Source organism: Astyanax mexicanus, chromosome 16, assembly GCF_023375975.1.
Source record: "Astyanax mexicanus isolate ESR-SI-001 chromosome 16, AstMex3_surface, whole genome shotgun sequence".
Taxonomy (NCBI): Eukaryota; Metazoa; Chordata; class Actinopteri; order Characiformes; family Acestrorhamphidae; genus Astyanax; species Astyanax mexicanus.
This window is the reverse complement of record NC_064423.1, coordinates 26,651,563-26,675,161: the sequence shown is the minus strand read 5'-3', so window position 1 is coordinate 26,675,161 and position 23,599 is coordinate 26,651,563. Positions and strand designations below refer to the sequence as shown.

General features: G+C 37.9%; 2 protein-coding genes across 2 annotated transcripts in view; one reads left to right on the top strand and one right to left on the bottom strand.

Moving 5' to 3' along the window:
• Window positions 1–23,599, bottom strand: part of psmd1 (proteasome 26S subunit, non-ATPase 1) — a 56,337-nt gene that overhangs the window by 20,794 nt on the left and 11,944 nt on the right. Inside the window, exon 17 of the mRNA XM_022669814.2 lies at window positions 188–302. Coding sequence (XP_022525535.1) covers window positions 188–302 — 115 coding nt within the window. The remainder of the gene's footprint in view (window positions 1–187; window positions 303–23,599) is intronic.
• htr2b (5-hydroxytryptamine (serotonin) receptor 2B, G protein-coupled) lies at window positions 13,835–21,764 on the top strand (the record flags this gene model as incomplete). Its single annotated transcript, XM_022670123.2, has 3 exons — window positions 13,835–14,354; window positions 18,909–19,109; window positions 20,313–21,764. Coding segments are annotated over 3 exons (1,641 nt in total), but the record flags the coding sequence as incomplete, so codon positions are not given.

Genomic DNA, 23,599 nt, shown 5'->3' with positions numbered 1-23,599 from the left:
AATCATTTATCACAACACCTCTCCTATATTTGATTGAACTGCTGAGCAATAAAAGTCAGACCATTGTGTAAAGGACACAGACAAAATTAGACGTCTATCTGGCAACATTTTCACACTTTCCTTCATACCAGTCCCACAGGAACATTCTTTCTTTGCTATTGAAAAGCTGCAGAACAGCTCAGCTCACCTTGTAGCCAGTGCCAGCACAGCAGATGCCCAGGGCCATGGCTGCTCCGCAGCGGACGTGGGGGTTGTAGCTTTCAGAAAGAAGGGAGACAACACTGGGACACTGCTCTGGAGTCCTGCAAAACAAACAAGTGCATACATTCTTACATTAGAGTAAGTAATTAAAAGAAAAAAAAATATTATGTCCGCTATATAAACAAACTTTTTTTTTTAAGTCTAAACCAAATATTTGGCAACCCAAACTTTTCAGGCAACAATGGGAAGAAAAGCCATTTCAATGTTTGTAAAAAAAAAAAATGATAAACTGAGCAATGACTCATTTGACTTATTTGAAGTCCTTCATCATCAGCAGTGCCTTGGAAAATACATTACATAATGCAGTGATGTGCAGTAAGGCCCTTCTAACCCTTCAGAGAAGGGGTGACAATAGGTGCATATAAATCATTATGTAATATATAATCAGGAAATATATATATTATAGTTATTGTAAACAATAAGCATATATTTTATAAATGAACTAAAATAAAAAACGGCAACTAATTCAAAGCACTTTTATCTGACTGACAGCTGTTCTAACCAATCAAAGCTTTTTAAAAGTGCTTCTGCCCGCGTGTCTGCGTGACCCTTCTGCTAATTTTGAGAAGGGTGTTGTAATGAGCATATCCTCTTGAGACCCTGTGTCCTCATATGTGGACGTTACATTTCTGCTTTTCTGATTCTTCATTTGTTTTTATGTTGTCCATTTGGCCTCTTTTTGAGACAAATCCCGTACCATCTAGTAATCACGACAACATTACGCTTAATGGATTGAAAACAAGATGGCGGGAATCCCAGTCAAAAGTTTCTACGGCCAGTCCAGACAGAAACATGGGCCAAGTAAAAAAAAATTCTTATCCATTTTATGTTTAAAACTAGTTTATTTGCTCACTCTAGAAAGCTAAAATTTGGTAAGAATGGTAAGAATAATTTTTAAATCTTACATAAACTACTAAACTACTGTCCCTATTTGAGTAAAAATGACTTCCTGTAGAAAGATTCATTTTTGTACTTACTAGATCCTACTCATCCCAAATAGCTAGAAGAAATTAAAATGAACATCAAGCAACAGTCCGGGTCTCGGGAGGATATTAGTTGAAGGACAGTCTAACCAATCAGATTCATGATTTTCACTCCGGGGGCGGGTCCATGACTGTCTAACCCTTTCTCAGCGCTCTGCCGGAGGGGCTACGTGTTGCTTAGTGTAAAACGGAGCTCATGCTGGATTAGTTCAATAGTTGGCTAACTACAATGGAATTGCAACAGCAAATGAGACAAATATTGTGTCATATTATATTAAAAAGCCTTTTTAAAGGCTACTCTTCAATGTGAAACTAATTCACAATAATAGGCAGTCTGACTGGTGAGTTCTTGTGTGTACTTAATGTTTTGGCAGACCTAGCATCTTGTAGGCATTTTGTCATTTGTAGCTGTATTTTTGGGCTGTTAATGTGCTCATAAAGCTCATATAACTAAGTCAAGACAGAGAATATGTAGTTCTATGTGTGTGGGCTGGTGGGGTGTTCCAGAAGGGGTACCCACTATATTAACTGCACACCACTGACATAACGCATTCAATTGTGGAAAAATTACAAGTTGAATGAAAATCTGCAAAGTAATTGGTTTGGTATTTGACTAAATGTTTAATTTGGGCTGATTCCTAAAATCTCTTTATAACAATTGTAACAAGACTTCACTTTGTTATAAAAATATATGAAAGAAACAATAAGAGCAGTGTCTCACCCAAAACAATTGTATTAATAAAATATTGAACTTTTACTCCAATCAGGTGTATCTGAATTTGATATAATTTAAAATTAAATCCTCTTAGGTATCCAATTAATTGCAGTGAATTAAATGAACACAAGTACTACATGCTCAGTAATTGAGCATTTTTCAAAATTCCCAACACCCTGCACAGAAATTCTCCGTTTCCTCATCACATTTTCCTGGCTCTCGTCAAAGCAGTCATTTTTAAAAAAAAAAAAAAAAGTTCTTTTGAAACTCTACTCAAATACCTTTTACCAACTCTCTAAGTCAAGGCAGATGTGTCAAGAAAGTTTCTTTAAACAATTTACACAAGGTGATTATGGTTCCCCCAGCCCTCCCTGCGCTGCCGAGAGGAGGACGAACGGGCTGAGTGGAGGATATGCAGAACTGAACACAGTGGGGCATGAAGTGAACACAGGCTATAACAAGACCACAATTTCCTGCAACTCCAGGGTGCCATATGCCTAATAACATGTCCTACGAGACAATAATAAAAATGTCTATTTTGGTCAATGACTAATTGAGATCAATCTATTATCTCTCAAATCTATTTTTGTATGTACAGTCACACACAAAAACTATATTATATATATATTTTTTTTTTCTTCATTTTTTTTTAGTAGTATTTTCTGAACCTCCAGCCATTAGACATATAATATCTTGCATGCTTAATCAACACATTTGTAAAGTTCAGTGTACAGTGCAACAAATATCAAATGCTTTGATTATGTGCATCATTGCTGCCACACAAATACCTCATATCCCAAATTAAGCCCTTTTTCCACTTTCTCATAATTTACGCATGGCAGTTCATTACAATGTGCCAAAAATTTTATGACGAATGCACCAATATAAATGCATGAAAATTACAAAATTAAGGGTTTCCTTTCTTCTGTAAAGTGGACAATTTTGTTGACCAAATCAGCACAAATCTGACCTGCAAAAATGTTCCTTCACATACACAAACATTTTTTACTCTAAATGATTTTACACTGTCTAAAATAATCTGATGTCAGGTTTCCAGTTGGTTTTCAGATAGTAGCAATCCATAGACAAACAAACACTATCCGGATGTCTGGAGAGTATTCCAGAGCGATGACTGCATTGTGTTAAGTTCTCCTTTTAAGTCTGCGTTTTGCTATGAGGGTAATTTAAAATACCCCGAGCTCTCGGTGACCATCCACCAATGGAATGACAGGAAAGTGCTCATATCTCATAAAACTAAATCCAAAACACAGCCTCCTCACAGCTCCTCCTTCACGCCATCTCACAAAAACGTCACATTAATCAACTCCCCCATAAGACAAACGGCTCACTGGAAGTTAAGGGACCCTGTTTTGTTTTTTTGTGTGTTTTAAAAGACAAATCTGCTGCTTGAATGGATTTGACACCGGAGCGAAAGTACAGCAGACTCCCTACCAGAGACTCATCTACAGAGCAACACTCCCTTCTGAAGAGCGAGGGGTTTTAAGCAAACTTTTAAAGTATATACAGTTGTGGTCAAAAGTTTACATACACTTGTAAAAAAACATAATGTTATGGCTGTCTTGAGTTTTCAATAAGTTCTACAACTCTTATTTTTCTGTGATAGAGTGATCGGAACACATACATGTTTGTCACAAAAAACAGTCATAAAATTTGGTTCTTTCATAAATTTATTATGGGTCTGCTGAAAATGTCACCAAATCTGCTGGGTCAAAAATATACATACAGCAACATTAGTATTTGGTTACATGTCCCTTGGCCATTTTCACGGCAACTAGGCGCTTTTGGTAGCCATCCACAAGTTCCTGGCAAGCTTCAGGTCGAATGTTTGACCACTCTTCTTGACAGAATTGGTGCAGTTCAGCTAAATGTGATGGTTTTCTTGCATGAACCCGTTTCTTTAGCACTGTCCACATGTTCTCAATGGGGTTTAAGTCAGGACTTTGGGAAGGCCATTCTAAAACCTTAATTCTAGCCTGGTTTAGCCATTCCTTTACCACTTTTGATGTGTGTTTTGGGTCATTGTCTTGTTGGAACACCCAACTGCGCCCAAGACCCAACCTTCGGGCTGATGGTTTTAAGTTTTCCTGCAGAATTTGGAGGTAATCCTCCTTCTTCATTATCCCATTTACTTTCTGCAAAGAACCAGTTCCACTGGCAGCAAAACATCCCCAGAGCATAATACTACCACCACCATGCTTGACAGTAGGCATGGTGTTCCTGGGATTAAAGGCCTCACCTTTTCTCCTCCAAACATATTGCTGGGTGTTGTGGCCAAACAGCTCAATTTATGTTTCGTCTGACCAGAGAACTTTCCTCCAGAAGGTTTTATCTTTGTCCATGTGATCAGCAGCAAACTTCAGCCGAGTCTTAAGGTGCCTTTTCTGGAGCAAGGGCTTCTTTCTTGCACGGCAGCCTCTCAGTCCATGGCGATGTAAAACACGCTTGACTGTGGAGACTGACACCTGTGTTCCATCAGCTTCCAAATCCTTGCAGACCTGCTTCTTGGTGATTCTTGGTTGACTCTTGACCATCCTGACCAATCTCCTCTCGGCAGCATGTGATAGCTTGCGTTTTCTTCCTGATCGTGGCAGTGACACAACTGTTCCATGCACTTTATACTTGCGTATAATTGTCTGCACAGTTGCTCTTGGGACCTGTAGCTGCTTTGAAATGGCTCCAAGTGACTTCCCTGACTTGTTCAAGTCAATAATTCGCTTTTTCACATCCACACTGAGTTCCTTTGACTTTCCCATTGTAGCTTTTGTAGCTGAGTCTAATCACTGGGTCAAATGAGCCCTATTTAAATGGGCTCATGAGAAGTCAACAGCTGTAGTCAATCAGAATCACTTACAAGAAGTGAAGAGGCCATGACATGAAGCTAATTTGATTGACACAACTCGCTACATCACCAAAATTGACAAATTTTGTTGCTGTATGTATATTTTTGACCCAGCAGATTTGGTGACATTTTCAGCAGACCCATAATAAATTTATGAAAGAACCAAATTTTATGACTGTTTTTTGTGACAAACATGTATGTGTTCCGATCACTCTATCACAGAAAAATAAGAGTTGTAGAACTTATTGAAAACTCAAGACAGCCATAACATTATGTTTTTTTACAAGTGTATGTAAACTTTTGACCACAACTGTATATGTTTTACAGGTGAAATTATGGAGCCACAGTACTAAACTAAATTCAAAGAGATGAGATACTGTAGTGAATTTCACAGGATGTTAGCTACACAAGATCGATAGCTGCTTACCAGAGATAGTTTCATATTTGGGCACTAAAAACTGTGCACCACTGTGTAATCTTATATCATGTGTAAAATAGAGTAACATAACTTTCAATAATGGTTTTACACCATTCCAGAAATGCATTTAAAGCATATCCTTGTTGAAAGGTGAAACACACTTGTGAATTAAACTAGCCAAATGTAGGGGGGATTCAAGAGCAAGCACCAATTCTTGCATAATGCTGCTTTAACTGTATCTATTGGCAAAGTGCAACATTAAGATGATGCATCAGTTTCACTGTGGCTCATGGTTGGGTTGCACAATATATTGCTTCAGCTTTTTCATCTTAATGTGGGCATGTGCAATAGCCACATTACAGGATATGAAGAGTCACGTGAAGCAAATGTAATTACACATGCAGATTTTATCGGCCCAATTTATGTATTAATACGCACAGTTTAAGAGTGTGCAATGACCCTCAATGACCAGAAAAATCTGAAATATGAATAAAACAAGCTCCAGAAACCACTCAGTCACACACTCAAATCTAATGAACACCTGGCATAGAATACATGTAGTGACTTCATACCATTTACCAGCTATTTATAAGTGGGAATAACCAGAGAAGGATGGGTCCTGTGTCTTGTGTCTTGTTTTTTTTTAGCTTGCCAACAATGCATTTGGCTTTATCACTGGGGGTAATATAATGTTTTACATTCTGTTGCTCTTTTGATTTCTAATTGGATTTCCGTTTGGCTGCTTAGACTGCAGAAAATGTGGCCTGCTCAACATGCAACATGCATCAGATATGCTGAAGAAAAAAATTGGACTTAAGAATTAAGAAGCATTGAACCAGAGAGTGCTTAGTAAAGGGTAATGGAAATACTTAATATATAGTATACAGAACCCCCGTTAACAAATCCAATCTTTATTATGAATCAATTATATGACACTGATTAATTAATGTGCGATTATTTTAACAAAAGCTACCAAGCTTCCATGTTGTATACTGGATGAGGCGGAATAATGTGGCTACACATACAGTTTGTTATAAAATAAGAATAGGAAAATTATACAGATGCACCAAGCTCAGGTAAAAGTTGCAAATACTGTTTTGATTAACATTCAATTAATTTCCTAGACTTGGGATGACAACAAATACCGTTGGACCAAGTAAGAAAGACACAAACTGTGAATGACATGACTGACTGCTGTAAAATGCTGCTGTTCCTCCTTTTCTTATTCATCTAAACCCAAAGCAAAGTGTTGTACAATTTATTCTGGCAGCAGTGAGAAATTGGGGCCCATACGGTGAAAGTTTTGTATAAACTCTAAAAACTCTAAAAAGATTTTAGATTTCTCTGTGCACAAGAGAAACCCAGCAGCACTCTCCATCACACAAACAGAGGAGCGCGCCAAGCCAGAGGAAAACCTTATAAACCCAACCTTATAAACTCAGAAAGTACAAGTTTGTGTCTTGCTGGCAACATGAACAAAAGTCTTCGAGTGGTTTTGAGCGAGCTGCTTGTGTGGAGACATCGTGTTTGTTTGGTCGTGTCTGGCTTGTTTTTTTTCCTGAAGTGTGATTATGTAAACACTCAATAGTGCTCCAAGTTTTTTTACTAATACAAAATAATATCCAAAAATACATTATACAGACTCATCTTTGACTTGGAAAACAATAGTGGAACAAAACTGTCAGACACTGCGGGTTTAGTTTCACAGACTAGGGTTAAGCGTAACCGTGGACTATGATTTTACTTTCAATGGAAAATCTCGATTCAAAGCACAGTATACACGTGAAGTCATTCACCGCCTCTCTTCAAACTGATGACAATAGAATCACTAAGCAGCCAATGTGCTTAAAGGAAAGCACCAGAATCTCAGCTCTGATACTTTACCGAATGAATGCCTGCGTCAGCCAGCATTTCAGCCAGGTGATGAGGAAAGAAAGAGCATTCCCAGTTGTGCTCCCTCAGGCTTCGGCTGCTGAAGGCGAGGGAGTATGAGCAGAGTTTTGCACTTGCAATCTTCTGGCTATAGTGTCAGCTTTTTAGTTTGCTTAGCACTAATAATGATACAAGAATATAGTAATTACAATAAGAAAAGAAAAACAAAAATCTAAAAATGTTAGTAGTTTAAACAGTTCTCCTTATTGAGCTCCAGAATCACCATTATTCCTATTACTTAAGAAATATGGAAAATTAAAATGTGTTTCCATCAATTCTTTACTTAAAGAGCCCATATTGTTAAAAATACCAAACATTTGTTTTAAGAGAGAACCCACCTCAATTGTTTGAAGGATTGGATCAACTAGTTTACCAAGTGGAATCAGCTATATCTCTGCTTGACTAAAAGGAACACTGTCACACATGCCTTTAAAGAGTAATAAAGGATCTTTTTACTGTATCTATAGAGTATTTACAACAGATTTTATTTCTATATGCAAAAACACTTAGTCCAAGTAATAAGATAAGAAGTTCTATATAAAATATGTGTAGAACTTCTGCCTATACTGAAAAAAATAATTTTTAAAAGTGTAGATTTAACCTCAATACAAACACTAGCTTTTGTTATTCAGATAAAGATTGATTTCCTGGCACAGTATCACCTAAAATTAATTTTACTCAAATAAAAAAGCTAGTGTCATAATGGCTCTTTCCTATAATTAGCCAGAGAGAGATGATTTTAGTCTGAAAAACTGAAGGATTTTTCAAGCCAGAGAATCCAATAACATTACATCAGCTTTTCCTGTAATGCATCGGACACAGTCCAGGACGTCTACGTTTCTAAGGAAGACAAGGGCACAGAAGAAAGTAGGCGTATTCGTCTGACTGATGAGGACATTTACAGAGAGAGATTAACTTGTCAAAAAGGCAAAAAAGGATGAAGCTGCAGAGTAAACGCTTTCAATGGCAACATCATCTGCTCCATCTCAAAGACACTTATTCCAAGGTGCTACCTCTAACAGTCCTCAAGATAACCGGGACGTTTCTAAAGAGCTTTCTCATGTTACTCTGCAAACAATACTGTACTCCAGAGCTCCTCCGATCCATATCTGGAACATTTCAAGAATATAAAAAAGGGGGAGAAGGGAAAAAAAAAAAAACACTCCTCCTGTTCATAGGGCTGTTTGGTCTGCTTTGACTTTTTTCCCCCCTCTCTGAACGTTCATAAACAAAAGAGGAGGGCTGACACACTCCAGGAGTCACAGCACAAAATTCAAAGCTGCTTCTACCAGATGAAGTCCGACGCAATGGCAAAAACGAGCCACCAGAAGGAAGTCCAGAACTTATTTTCCCTTTGGGAGAAAGAAGATATTAACACGAGCTGCATAAAGCACAAGACTGTCAATACTGCAGTTCAGAAAACAACTGATTACGTCTATTCTTATTCATCTAATAAGCAGCTAAACCCAGACTAACACTAAAATATAAGCATTTGGGGTTTTTTTTGGAGCGAGTTCTACGTAACCGTTTAAGAAATTCTTAAAATAATCATATATTAAAATGATCAAATAATCATTCTTAAAACTCTACATACCAGTTTGAATTTGGTGCTATTTAAACAACCTTTTAAAAAACATAACCCATATATGAACCATTTTAACAGGCAAAAAACATTTATGCATGAAAAGTGTTTAACAGAAGCAATTATATTACTTTACCTGTATTAACTACAAATTTAGAAGCTAAGGCATGAATAAGCTACCTCAAAGCCATTCAGAAATCTTTAATTTTTAATGAGTTTGTCTGCAAATGAAATTGGCCAATCTAATTTATCAATTTTTCTTAGTGTAATTTCTGAATATGGGCTAATCAGCCAATCGGTTTCTCACTGATAAGCTCATAAAAATACCACAATAGATAGTAGTCCTTCTTTGAACCTTTACACTTTCCTTAATAGTTTGTATTAGTAATATTTACAACAAATTATAAATAGCTGGCCAAACCATTTAATATGATTTCTTACAGACCCCAAATTAAGTCATTTGGCCAAAAAAAAAATGGTCTGGTCTGGACTGTAATCAATCCAACCTCTGTAAACAGACAGGCATAATTAAATTCATTCGTTTTAAAAGTCTATATAAGTGTCTATATTTAACTTCAAAAGTTCGATAAATGAATGCTTATGCAAGTAGTCCTACAATGGAGAATTTCCCAATATTTCAGCAGCAAAGTGATCAAGCACAGAGACAGCATTAACAATATTATAACTATAATACATAAATTTAAATATTTTTCAGAGGTCTTTTTGACATCAATTGCAAAAGAAAAAGGCTGTATCACATATGCAGACAGTGCATATTCTTAAGGTATATTAAACTATTAACTATTCAGTATCTTGGTAACAAAATGTAAGTTTAGTATCTGTACACACTTTGATAATGTGCACAAATACAGACAAAAGAACATTTGTATGAACAGAAGGCAGTCCGTAAACATTCATATTTAAATGTTGAGCATAAATGAGCGTTCTTTATTTAATTTTTCAACAATGTTTGCTTAGCATCTCCCATTCCAAACAAAAAAATCTGCCGTTACAATATAAAATGCTTTTAGATAATTACTGCATTTAGAGTCACTGAACAATCTCCTTCAGTTCAAATGCAAGGCTAGGTGTGAGTATATGTGCATTGGCTGATTAACAGACTGCTTTTAAACCTGTTTAATGTAATAACGCCATTCCAATAATGCTTCTTTGAGCTGAATATGTTTCTTCACACTCAAATCAACAGCTTCAGCAGCTTACAGATGGGAAACCACACTGGAGTCCTTTCACACGACTAAAAGCACGAATAAAAACAGAACAGAGCAGGACAGTCGGCCTCTGTTTCAGGCTGTAAAATACTAAAGGCACCAGAAGAACTGACACAGTTGAGCTGGTCTTGATTTTAATCCTGAAGATAAACGGTTTAAAGTCGAAGCCCCTCAGCTACACGGCAAGGTGGGAAACAGATGTGCCCTTGCCCGTAAAGACGGAACACATTGTGCTGATTTTGAGTGTGTGTGTGTGTGTGTGTGCACGAGCATGTGTGTATGTGTTTAAACCTTACAGAAGACATAAGAATGACCTTTGTTATAATTAGAGGCAAACACCACCTGCATATAAACAAGGCTTATGCAGATGCCATGTGAAAGGATAAATAAGAGGCAGCTCTTAATCATGTAGAGCGTCACATACTGGTTTAAATTCATCCTTATTTTTGTTGTTTATCGAAACAAATGCAGCACGTTACAACAAGGACCACTACAGCTGGAAATTACTGGTTGTCTTGTGTTTAAAAACTCCAGCAGCACTATTTTTTCTGATCCATTCATACCAGCAGCATCATGTCAACCATCACCCAAAAATCTGTAAACATAAAACTATAAAATGCACCAATGTGAAGCTTACAGTGTTAAATATTTTATTTATCATTAATAGAAAGACACCCTTTTTTTAATTATACAGTGATGCAGTGAACTTCGCACATACTGCCCCCTACTATGTAAATAAATAAAAAAAATACAAATAATAATAATAGTAGGCCTGGACAATATTTCGATATCGGTATTTATCGCGATAAGAATTGTTTCAATAACGGTTATATCATTGTTGCGCTATATCGATAAGTATTATTTACACAATCAGCCTCCGTATCCAGGCTACGTCAGTGCGCAATGACGTAATCATGGGTCGGCTGCGCACCGCTCTGCATTGCATCTAAAATGTCCCGTGATGAAGCAAAACCAACCCTAACCAAGGGGATCTCGGCCGCGCTCCGCACCTAAAATCTTCCGCAATGAAACAAAACCAACCAAAACGGACCTTAACCGAGCGGATCTCAGCCACGCTCCGCTCCGCACCTAGAATCTCCCGCAATGAAGCGAAACCGACCGAAACCGAGTGGATCTGGGCCGCGCTCCGCACCTAGAATCTCCCGCGATAATTCTCGGCTGCGCTCCGGTCCGGTCTGTTCCACCACTTCAAGCAGTTTCACTACACACAATATCTGAGACACTTTTGTAATTTATGTTGTATCTAAGTTATTTATAGTTGGTAGGTTTGTTTATTTGACGGGGATATCATGTTCCCTTTATATATATATGAAGGCTTCTTGCATTCTTTATCCTGATTGAAGCACTTTTGTTTTGATCTGTTAAATATGTTTACAAAAGAATAAGAAGCTCTGCCTCTTTTGTAATGTAAAGTTATTTATATTGGTGATATGTATATAGGTTATAGGTTTGTGTTTGACAGAGATGTCATGTTTTTATTTTGCTACATGCCAATAAAAGTGAGCATTAACTTAATTTGAACAATTTTTATTTCTAAAGTTTGTGAGAGGAGGCTTTAAAAACATAAATTAAAAATTAAATTAAAATTTCAAACAGTAGTGTACATATTTCCATTGCAGTTTTTCTGAGGCCTTCAAAGTATTTATATCGATATCGAAAATATATCGTATCGACCGAAATTAAGGAATATATCGTGATATAAATTTTGGCCATATCGTCCAGCACTAAATAATAGTATAGAAGATGACACGTATCATTATATACATTTTCAACTTATTGCATGATAATATTTTTATAATAACAACATCAATATTACTGTTACAAGTAAGAATACATTACTGCAAGAAGAATACATTAGTGAATAAGATTAGGACTTTTTATTTGACATACTACTGTTTATATTTTATTTATGTTTTATTATTTACCATATTTAAGAATGTTAATATTCCAAATACAATCTCTTTAAGAATTTAATTAATTAATATTTATTGATAACACTCTAAATAAACTTTCATTTATCAGTGGCATAGAATTGTCTTAAATTACAATAGTTAATTTACAATTATTTCTAGGACATATTCATATTCTAACAAGCCTATTTAGAACAGGCAAATTAATCAGTTAATCAAGGTTTAATGTATTTACTTCTGTTACTAAGTTCATTAGGGACACGCAGAATTACAATATCGCTCTATACCTTACTCCATACTTACAAATCTCACACCACCACACAGTTTACGGCAAAGTGCGTGAAACAAACAGCCTGAGCCGTTAATAACTCATCCATTTCTGCGACTGCCCTGGGCTTAAGCGCGAGCGCAGAGTGACAAACATAAACAGTAGGTTCGCTGTGCTGAAGGAAATTACCTCCCAGAACTGCTGGAACCAATCCAGCTACAACACACACACTCACAAGTTTGCACCTACCCTGACTCACCATACGGCGAGGTGAGGGGGAGAGCGAGCGAGAAAGTGAGGGAGGGAGAATGAGAGAGTGTGTGTGTGCGCGCGTGTGTGTCAGAGAGAGCCGGCAAGCGTACGAGTGCAGAACGAGACAAAACGGAGAGCAGATTCACGGTAGGTGATGCGAAGCAGGACTGGGGATTCTTCCAATCAGTAAGGACAAACGGAAATACTCAAACATAAAACAGAAGAAAAAAGGGCAGCAGAAGTGAGATAATTCTTGGGCATCAACCCAGTAAAAGAGTCAGAATATTGTTTTCTTCTCTGTTTCTTTTGTGATCACTTATAAAAAGTGTGAAGCGACAAACTGAGGAGCACTTTCTTTGCATCACTAAGCAGAGTAAAGAACAGAGGATGAAGACCGTGCTGAGGAAAGACTGTGCCAGGTGTGAATCAAAGGTAAGCTGGAATATATAATATCTTAAACTTGTAGAGTAAGATGCTCGACTAGACAGTCAGGGTAATTTCACAATTTGAAATTAATTAAAACTAAAGCATGCTGATAGATATTTTAATTAAAGTAAAGATGATTTAAATGATTCTTTTAAGTATAACGTAGAAGAACCATGTTTGTAGCAGAGAGCGTGTAAAGAAACTTTTAAAGATCTAAAGGATCTTCACTTTACCCTCAAAACAGGGAAAGCAGCAGAATGTGTGTGTAGTTACATCGACTAAAACTGAGACTAGTCTTTGTGAACTAGACCCAAAAACTAAACAAAAAACACTCAATATCATTTAGAAAAATGATTTCTTTAAAATATTTAGCACATTTATATTTAGTCTGAACTCAGGAATCCTGAATCTACAGTCCACAAATTCACTCCCATTAGCACGCTTGCATCATTTCCAATTGCAGTCAATTGATCCTGATGTACTACGCAAACAGAAGACACAGATTGCATTAAATCAAGCCCATAAACTTTCACAAACACTACAATATTAAAAACGCATAATCAGTTAACCTGATTGAGGGGAGAAAAAAAATAAATCTGCCATCTGTTCTGATTAATTAAATTTCATTAAAACACAAAATGGCTGAGTTCATGGACAAACAGTCATTACAGCAGATAGCCACTTCCTTGCTTAATTACTTCTCTGTGGTCTAGAACTAATGGCACTAATTGTAGGACAGGGAAATCTGATGTCATTTGTAGCGATAAACGTCAGCTGAAGTGGAGATAGAGGCTGCCGAGGAGAAGAACTATTTTGAAAAGTTATTTTGCTGCTTTTGTGTTTGCAGATCAATCTTGTAGAGCTGCAGGAGAAGTGAAAGGAAATAAACATGCTGAAGAAGAGAAACTGCTGGGTGTGAATGCTTTATATGTTTCATATGATCTGAATGCCCTGGACACTCGTGTGGAAGCATCTAAAGCTCTAGGGTTTGGATTACTGTGAGGATTAAAGGAGCAGAAGAAAGAGACAGGAAACCAAAAAAGGGAACACCCAACTCTGCCTGGTTCTGTTTGGAGTACTTATTTCATTCATTTACGCTAAAATGGGACTGTGGCTTTAGATCCAACACTACCCCACCCCAATGTGACAATGCTGACAAAGCCCCAAGAAAAAGCCGAAACACACCCTCCCACAGCCCGGCTATCCACAGCAGCATGTCCCAGACCAGTGCGCCACCCCTGCTGGAGCCAAACTGGACCACACCATCACAAAACAGCAGCGGTTTGTTAGCCGACATAGAGGAACTCCACTGGGCCTCACTGCTCATCATCATTGTCATCATCCCGACCATTGGAGGCAACATCCTAGTCATTTTGGCTGTTTCACTGGAGCGCAAGCTTCAAAACGCAACCAACTACTTTCTTATGTCTCTTGCTGTGGCCGACCTTCTGGTGGGGTTGCTGGTGATGCCTATAGCCCTGGTGACTGTGCTCTTCAGTAAGTGATCCTTGATACACCCTTATTTATGACTTGTTTAAACTCTCTTCTTTGGTAAATGAACCATTTTCCTACACTTTTGTTTGTCACATCAAAATGGTGTTATTAAATAAATGTGGACATATTTTCTGGACTATTCAAAATGTGAAATTTTAGCTGTAAAACCACTTTAAAACATTCAAGAATACTATGCAGTTAAAATGATTATCTACAGATAAAATGGCCTAAAACAGCATAATGAATGCATGATCTTGGACCCAGTAAATTGAATCATAAGATTATAAGAAAACCTCCCATCTCAAACATTTCTTGCACAAAAACCTGTGTAACAGGAGTATGCCTCAATTCCCCGTGTGCATAAAAGGTTCAACGGTTTGCAGAGTTCCTCAGAATCGAAGATAACACCAACACAATCAAAAACATTCCCTTGTATCGCAGAGAACGACTGCGCTGCACACATGCAGCTGTGCTCACAGATAGTCCTCTCCCCTCTGCCAACTTGGCGTTCAGCTCCAGTGCCACCAATCTCCAGCCAGTCCATTACTCCTCATTAATTAGATTACACAGGGTTCAGCGACACAGCATGTGCTCCGACTAGTTTGTACATGTGAGGAATTATCTCTTACACCAGACTTTGGAAAACAGGCACTTTTCTCTGTATAGAGACCATGTGGGCAGGTCACACTGGAAATGCCGTTCGAAATGGGTTTAAAAAGATTCTTCAGTCAGAAACGTTGGTTTAAATCTTTAGCACAAATAAAACATTAAGGAGAGCCCTGCTAATCTCGCTGTTCAATCTACAGCATGTCTAGGTAATGGGCCAGAAGCCAATTAATATTTTACATTTTGTCTTGAGTACACTTCCACAATGGTTTTGGAATTAAGCAATCTATTTCTGATTGAAAGAGTTCAAATATGTGTCAGTTGTTTTGGAAAAAACAATGGCTGCCTGTAATTTTTCAAAAAACTTCCTCTTTTGAGATTTTTTACCAAGCATTTACATTTTCAGGTGCTTCTTGTTTGTAAGAATTTCTGCTTTTAGTTTGGTCTTCAGTAAGAGAAAAATGTTGCATTGAGGTCAGAAGTTTGACTATGCCATCTAGAAACAGTGGTATTACACTGCCTTCACCAAGTTTAACAGATGATGCTTTAAATCTTAAGCAAAGTCTACATTTCAATCACAATTAATTGCAGATTCAGTAATTCCATCTCCATCCCAAATAAGGAAGATACAGTTTAGAACTGACAATTTTCAAATTGTATCATCAAACATAAAAATGTCAAGTTGTTTGTCATCAAGATTACATGTTTAGGCTATCTTTTTTCCACCTTATTTGTACACATTTGTACAAAACTTACAATAGTATTTCAACATGCCTGCATATCTGCATTAATCCACAATTCCAGTAACATTGTGGCCATATTAAAATAACTAAAACTCTCAGCAGCTTATCAAAAACAAAACTTCAAAACTTGAGAAGAAGTCTCCCAGTGGGGGCAACGTGGGTCAGCCAAGCAGTGAACAATATATACAAAAGCAAATGGTGGGAGAGAATGACTGGCGCTCTGAGATTACATTGAGTGCTCTCTTTAGTTAAAGTGGGTTTGGTGCAAAGGGCCAAACCGGGATAGAAATTTACCAGAAGACAGGAACTCTCACGACTAATTAAATCATATCACCAGGACAGAGGAGGAAGGAAAAAGAGAGATTCTGAGTGCACTGACTGATCATTTATCATGACTGAAGGGACACTGTAGAGGTGCTGTGCAGTGCATATATCTGTCTGGGGCTGGGTGATCGTTATTTGACTAATTTGTGGACAGAAACTGGAGGGGTTGTCAGCAGCCCTGTTTACAACCATTTATTTACACGGCAATAAAACACCACGTAAATAAAATAAATTATGTCTTTTACTGCCCATATAAATGTCAGATGGGTTTATTAGCCATTTTCCATGCTTATTAGCAGTCTAAAACAACGGAGAAGGGGATTCTTCAAGGGTTCTTGAGTAAAGGCTGGTACAGTTTGGAATGTGAACATCTTAAAGTAACTTTGTGCCAAGTAACTTCTTTGTACATGAATTTCAATTATTTTACTTATCTTTAAATTTTTGCTCATTTTTCAGGCAAACATTGTTTAGCTTAAAGTTCATTTTGCATTAAAATTCGCGAAAACCCCCAAAATTACTAGAGTCCACAGCGCTCTCATGCTTCTATATCCTTATCCACATCTGCTCTGCAGGTGACTACAGAACCTACTGTCAACACAGTGAAATGCGAAATGGTTCAATGCCAGGGTAAAATGTTGTGAAGTTGTACAGTAAACCTAGACAGAGTTTACTTTGTTGTATAGGCAAGCAGAGCAGAGTAAAAATGAGAGCAAGACACTCTTTAAAATACTAATGTACTCATCAAGGGTGGAGAGAAATATTTACATGGGAAATTTCAGTCTTGGCTGCCGAGCCTCAAACGTCTGGCAGAGCAGATCCTTTTCTTATATTCGGGAGCTTATAGGGCTGTGAAACTTTGCAGTTAAGTTTCTTTTACGAGTTAGAGCAGGAGAGAAACGCCATGAGAGAAAAGAACTGTTGAGTCGTTTTTAGGTTCTACTATAGAGAGCATGTTACTGCATGCCTGATGTTATCAGGAGGGGAAAAAGAGGCTAAAAACTCAAAAGACGTGATGATAAAATACCTAGAATGCTGGTGATTTGGAAGAAGTATTTTCAAAAAACCAAAAGCCTTTTTAAAACTAAGAAAATAAAGGATTGATTGTCATAAAAACCTAGACTTGTTTAAACATCCAAAGAACTTTAATAAGCCTCATTAGGAAAGTTAGACTGGGAGGAAAATATTCCAAGGTTTAAAATCTTTCAGTTCCAGTCTATACAAGTCTTGAATGTGAAACAGTTTAAGTAATGTCAATTACAGTAGAGTATCTGCTTGCTCTCAGTGATCCTTCAGTCTCGAGCTGAACCTGTGTGAAAGCAGAAATCCTTCATCATCAAAATCACCACCAGTATTAACAGAGCTGGTTTTAAAAGCTTTCCGGGTCATGTGGTCAGACTCTACAGCTTTTAACACTACCAAAATAGATGAGATGATAAAAGAATGAAACAGCTATGAGAGCGTCACAGCATTTGTCATCTTCATGTTAATCTGTTTTTTTCCATCCTTTTCCCAAAAAAGTGTGTGTAATTTAGTGTCTGCGACAAATATATCTATTGGTTTGATATGAATAAAATCTGTTCTAGAGAAACATACATTATCTGGATTATTCACAGCCTTGGTGGACTGAATCAAATGTCGTAATATCCATGTCCCAAGAAGAAATTTCAACTGAAACACCCCCACAAGTCAGATTCCCTACAGAGAAAGTCAGGAGAGACTCACCAACCCAGAGTCTAGAATCTAAAATGTCTGCAGGACACCTCAACAGTAGTAAAAGCAGGTGTATTATACTGTTTGAGCACTTATATCTATTTGTATGCCATTAAATCCATTTTATAGCATACAGAGTACCAGTCAACTGTTTTCAGGGTGTTTCTTTAATTTACAGTAGAAGGACACATACACATAATATTTTTTATATATATATATAGTCATCAGTGTGAGCCCTGGCTCTATTAACCTTCACTACAGTAATCTGAGTAGGCAGGTTTCACACCAATGAATGAACCCTTTCACCCCAAAGCTCCCACTCTAAATTACTTAACACCTCCAGCACCGAATGAGGCAGTCCTTTAACTGCATAATAGTTACAGATGAAGGTTACTGGCTCCATGTGGACTGCGAACTTACTAAATAATAAAAGAGAAGCACTGTAAGAGCACGAACTTCAGATTTAAAGTATATTATACTCTAGCATAATTAAACAGTAATTTTAAATGGTCCAGATAGATTTTCACATCTCTATAAAGAGAAATCACAGACAAAAAGCAGCTACATGAACAAGTGTGATATAAAATAAACATTGTTGATACAACATCAAATTCCAAAAACACCAAGCACTCGGCTTATGAGAGTTGGTGGTCTTAAATATTAATATACTTAATGAGAACAGAGAATTGCAAATCAACTTTTGAATTAGGTACTTGATTCTTATGGATAACAAATATGGAAACAGCTCTGAGAGCAAAAGCTAATCTCACAGTTTACTTTCTTAAACCTCATTTAAAAAGACAAACGGCTCAAAAATCCAAAAACACATGTTTTTTAATGTTTGTCTTCTGTCTAAAAAGAAAAATGTTATGCAAAATCAATATAAATCACTAAAAACAATGCAATGGAATTTAATTTATTTTAAAAAGGATCTACAAGTTAAATTATAGCTTCCACAAATAAGTACAGATCAGTCCAACAAGTACCTTATGCATTAAACGTGGATGTCATTTCTGACTGATTTCAACCTCATTTCACATGGTAACATCACAATTTACACAGGTTCCCATGCCAACTACATATGGCCCATCTCATAAGCATGCCTTTTAGACAATATTTCTGCTATTTTTCTTTTTTCTGTGTGACTGATCGATGACAAATCTTTTGGTTTCAGATTCAGGGTGGCCCCTGCCCGAGTTCCTGTGCCCAATCTGGCTCTTCCTGGACGTCTTGTTCTCCACAGCCTCCATCATGCACTTGTGTGCAATCTCCCTTGACCGCTACATCGCCATCAAGAAACCCATCCAGCACAGCCAGTACAAATCCCGAGCCAAAGCCTTGGCAAAAATTGCACTGGTCTGGTTGATATCTATAGGTAAGTTCCTAAAAGATTTATTGCACTAACCAGCTAAATCACAACTGGAAATCAACAACATGCAAAGTCAACTACATATGCAAGCAGCACAGCTGCAGCCCAAGTGTACACATGTGGATAAATGATTTTCCTGTTTTCAGTCCTCAATTACATCGTTGTTTCCTCTTTTCTCTCAGGCTTGCCAGAGCCAATGAAATGTTTATTCAGAGAAAATGCTGCTCAATTTCCTTTCTTTTATCTGATCATAATCTCTCACTCTGGAACACCATGGTTTGTGCCACTGTAAAGTAAATGACAGCAAGAAGCAATGTTAGAGCAGCTGTTTATTTTGAGCCCACCAGGAATACTACACCTGCCAAGGAGATAAGTCACGTTTTTCGGTTTGTTTCCAATTAACTTCAGGTTAATAAACTCAGAGCTCAGTGCCAGGGCATGCATGGTTTTAGCACATCCCATCTTAATTGCCTTCCATCTCGTTTTTCCATAAAACATATAACAACCTCCTTCCGGGATTACTATGATCATAGACAGGCAATCTTACATAAACAAATAGGACTGACTTAACTATCTGAGGCCTGCCTTCCGAAGAAGATTTAACTTGGACAGAGAGATCAGAACGTTTTAACCCTAAGATGGTTCAACAAGAAGTCTTGCCTTGTGAGACACCTCATTCAGTTGCATTTGTTAGCCTGGGAACAAATAGTTCTGGGCATTAACAGAAGGCTCAGGTGACAATTTTGACTGGGCTGGTTGGAAGCCAGCAGTGCTCAGCACGAAAAGCAGAACCTGTGCAGGGTTTTAGAGCCATGAAAGGCAGGCCCTGAGTGCAGTGACTTGAATTTTGACCCTGAACACTATGTCCCTGCTTACTCCGCAGGTATGAAATCACATACACTTGCTTTTGACAAAGCAGTATTATTGAGCAAAACCAGACAACAGTAGCTAAAGTTATGGAAGCTCCTCAAGCCAAGGTTAGTGGAAGAGTCCGCTAGCCGAAGATGTACGGCCGCTGTCATGACCGCTTTTTCAGCGACAAATGGTTCGTTTACTGTCTTTAAGTGTTTCATTTTACAGAGCTATAGAGTGCAGAACTTGCCAATTTACTCACAGAAACCATGCAGGCTATGGCGCCACATTTATCATCGTTGCAAATGTCCCAATCGTTTAATGACACTGATCCAATTTCTCTCTTTCTGGTCACAGGTATCGCAATTCCCATTCCCATCAAAGGGCTGAAAAGTTCTGACCATCCAAACAATGTAACATTCAACAGAAACCACACATGCCTGTTGACACTTGAGAGCTTTGGAGAATTTAAAGTTTTTGGCTCTCTGGCTGCCTTTTTCATTCCCCTCATGATAATGATGATCATCTACCTACTGACAATCCAAGTGCTGCGGAAGAAAGCCTATCTCCTCAGATCGAGGGTCTCCCAGCGCTTCAACAGACCCACCGTGGCGACAGTCTTCCAAAGAGAACATCCGGTTACCTCTCCGCCAGAGAAACTCGCCATGCTGGACGGAATTAAAAGGGACCAAATACTGAACCCTGTAAACCCAATCACAGGCGACGAGATGCCTATTCGGAGGTTGTCCACCATTGGAAAGAGGTCCATGCAAAACCTGAGCAATGAACAGAGGGCATCAAAGGTCTTAGGGATTGTATTCATGTTGTTTGTGGTCATGTGGTGTCCATTCTTCATTACAAACGTCACATCGGTGCTCTGCAAGAGCTGCGACATGGGGTTAGTGGAGAGGCTTCTGGACATCTTTGTATGGGTGGGATACATCTCATCAGGCGTTAACCCTCTGGTTTACACTCTTTTTAACAAGACTTTCCGTGAGGCTTTTACACGGTACATCATGTGCAACTTTGGCAGCAAGAAAGCGCCCAAAATACAGTGCATGAACTTGACCAGGATCTCTTTCCAGTCTTCTATGGCAGAGAATTCCAAAATGTTCATGAAAAACGGGATGAAGAACGGCATTAGCCCTGTACCTTACCAGAGCCCACTGCGGCGCCGGCAGACAAACCTGCAGCCCTCCCCTAGCGTCATGCTGGACACCCTCCTCCTCACGGAGAATGAGGACTGCAAACCTGATGAGAGCGTCAGCTTTGTATAGCATGCATGACTTTCTTCAGTGAGAGCACAGAGAAAGCGATGCCACCTTATAAGGTCACCAGAGCACTGAAGGTAATATGAGGATCATGGGGTTTGGCATATTTATTGCCCTGTAATGGATTTTACATCAGTCTAAAAGCCTTGGAAATTAAACCAACCAGTGCAATCAATCAATCCTAAATGGATGAATTACAAAACTGTACATTTGTGAAAAGACAAAACGACCAACTGAACAGTGTATGCATGTTATTTACAACACTGCTGGTCAACAGGGTCTGCAATAAGTAGCCTACAACGGAGGCTTTCTTATGCATGATGAACGCAGTACAAAACAATATACCATTTCAACTGCATTCATTTCTACAGAGAATGTTTATATTGAACTGTATATGGGATTCAAAGGAAGCATTGATTGTATTTAAGAGAGTATTTGTGCTTTGTTATAACTTGCCTTTTCAAATGTTATAAATATGCAAAGCTATTTGTAGATATTAATTAAAATGGGAAGTTAACACAAACTTTTCAAATAAAAAGTTTCAGATACATTTTTAGCATTGATGAAATTAATTCCACAGTGTAATGGCTGTACAACCTAGTGATATGACGCGAATCATAATACAGGCGTTCTGATTCAATATACTGTAATACTAATATGCTACTATCAGCAAGATACATTTTTTTAAATGTGTGTGCAGAAAACATGTCCTACAAAACATGCTATCGCTACACTTGAATTTTATTACACCCCGGTATACAATGTATCCATATTAATAACAAAAAAAAAAAAAAAAAAAAAATATTTTTACAATTTGAACCAAATGAACTCCAACTTGAACATAAAAGTTATCTGGATATTGTAAACAACCATACTAACCTTTCTACTACCACCACTGAGGACATAACTGCGTTCCTTAAATAGCAAAAGGCCCGACTGTGGAATACTGCTGTACATCTATGTAATATCCTCAGCACAGGGAAGCTACAGGACTAAAATGACAAGGCAAGGGTGAATTGTTACAGCTCTGGAAGCTCTCTAAACACAGGAAGGATTTACATGGGCTTTAGCCTAGAGTCGATTGATTGTACGGATATCATTTGGCCTTTTAGGGCTTTAAATAGTTCGCCCAGTTCATCTGCTTGGCCCAGAACACTTTGCGAATACCTAAAGGGGTGAATTCACTCCTGGGGAGGAGAGAAGTCTCGAATGGCCTACTAGCCATTATCAAATTTATGATTATTTTGAAACAAGAACAAAAAAAGAAGGCTGGTAACTAAACTCTAGCTGTAAAATCTGCTTTAATAAATTTTAATAATAATACAACATTGCAAATACTGAGAATGTCTTCAGGTAACAGCACTGAAACCAAGCCTGTACCCATCACATTTCCAAAGCAGACAAAGCGCTGTTATAAATTGGTCTGGGAAATAAGATCAGCTAAATATTTTAATGCAAATGTACAAGGCCATGTGTTAGATCATAAGACTCAGAAAACCTTCTGGTCTGGAATAAAAGCTCCAGGCAATGAACTGAATATGGACTATGAAAAGTTCAAAGCCTGCATTTATTCAGTATCTTAAATTACATCAATGTACAAGTGGTTAAACAAAACCACAGTTCAAACTTGAGCAACTGTCAACAATAGGATTATCTCAGATTTAATAATTACCAAAACCATAAAAAATACAGACAAGATCAGAAATAGACAGCTGTTTGTAGTGCTGTGATATGCTGTGAAAACCTATATCACTATATTTTACCATCTACAACCCACCCATGTATGAATATAAAGCACTGTTCAAGGATCTTAAATTCCTAATCAGGGGTGTTTATTTATAGGGTGTCATATTTGGTATGGAACTGATTTACCATCATTAAGCACTAATTTACCAAATCTAATTAAAAACACCTGCATTCACAGAATTGGCACTTACATCGCAAATCTAGTATCAGACCAGAATTCCAGCATTAGAACATCCCTTTACGCTATCCATCAAACAATTCCTAATAATAGATCAAGCAATATTATGACATGACAATATCACTGTATTCCAGTACAGATGTTGCCCAGCACTAACTGCTCACACTTAACCTACCTACACTTTGTTAAAGCTGCAATCGCACACTGACACAATAAATCATTGCATAGCAACCCACTAAGAGCAAAAAATATCCCAGACTTTGGAATCAACTGAATTTGATGTGCTGAGAAAAGCCAGCATGGCTCTCAACCCGTTTACCCTACCCTTCAGAGAAGATTGCTGAAGTTTCCACCAACAGTAAGACTTATAAATGGGAAAGGGGGTGTCTTGAAAACACTGACATGCTGGGTACAGACTGAAGCAAACGAGGGTGGGCACAGGCCCACCA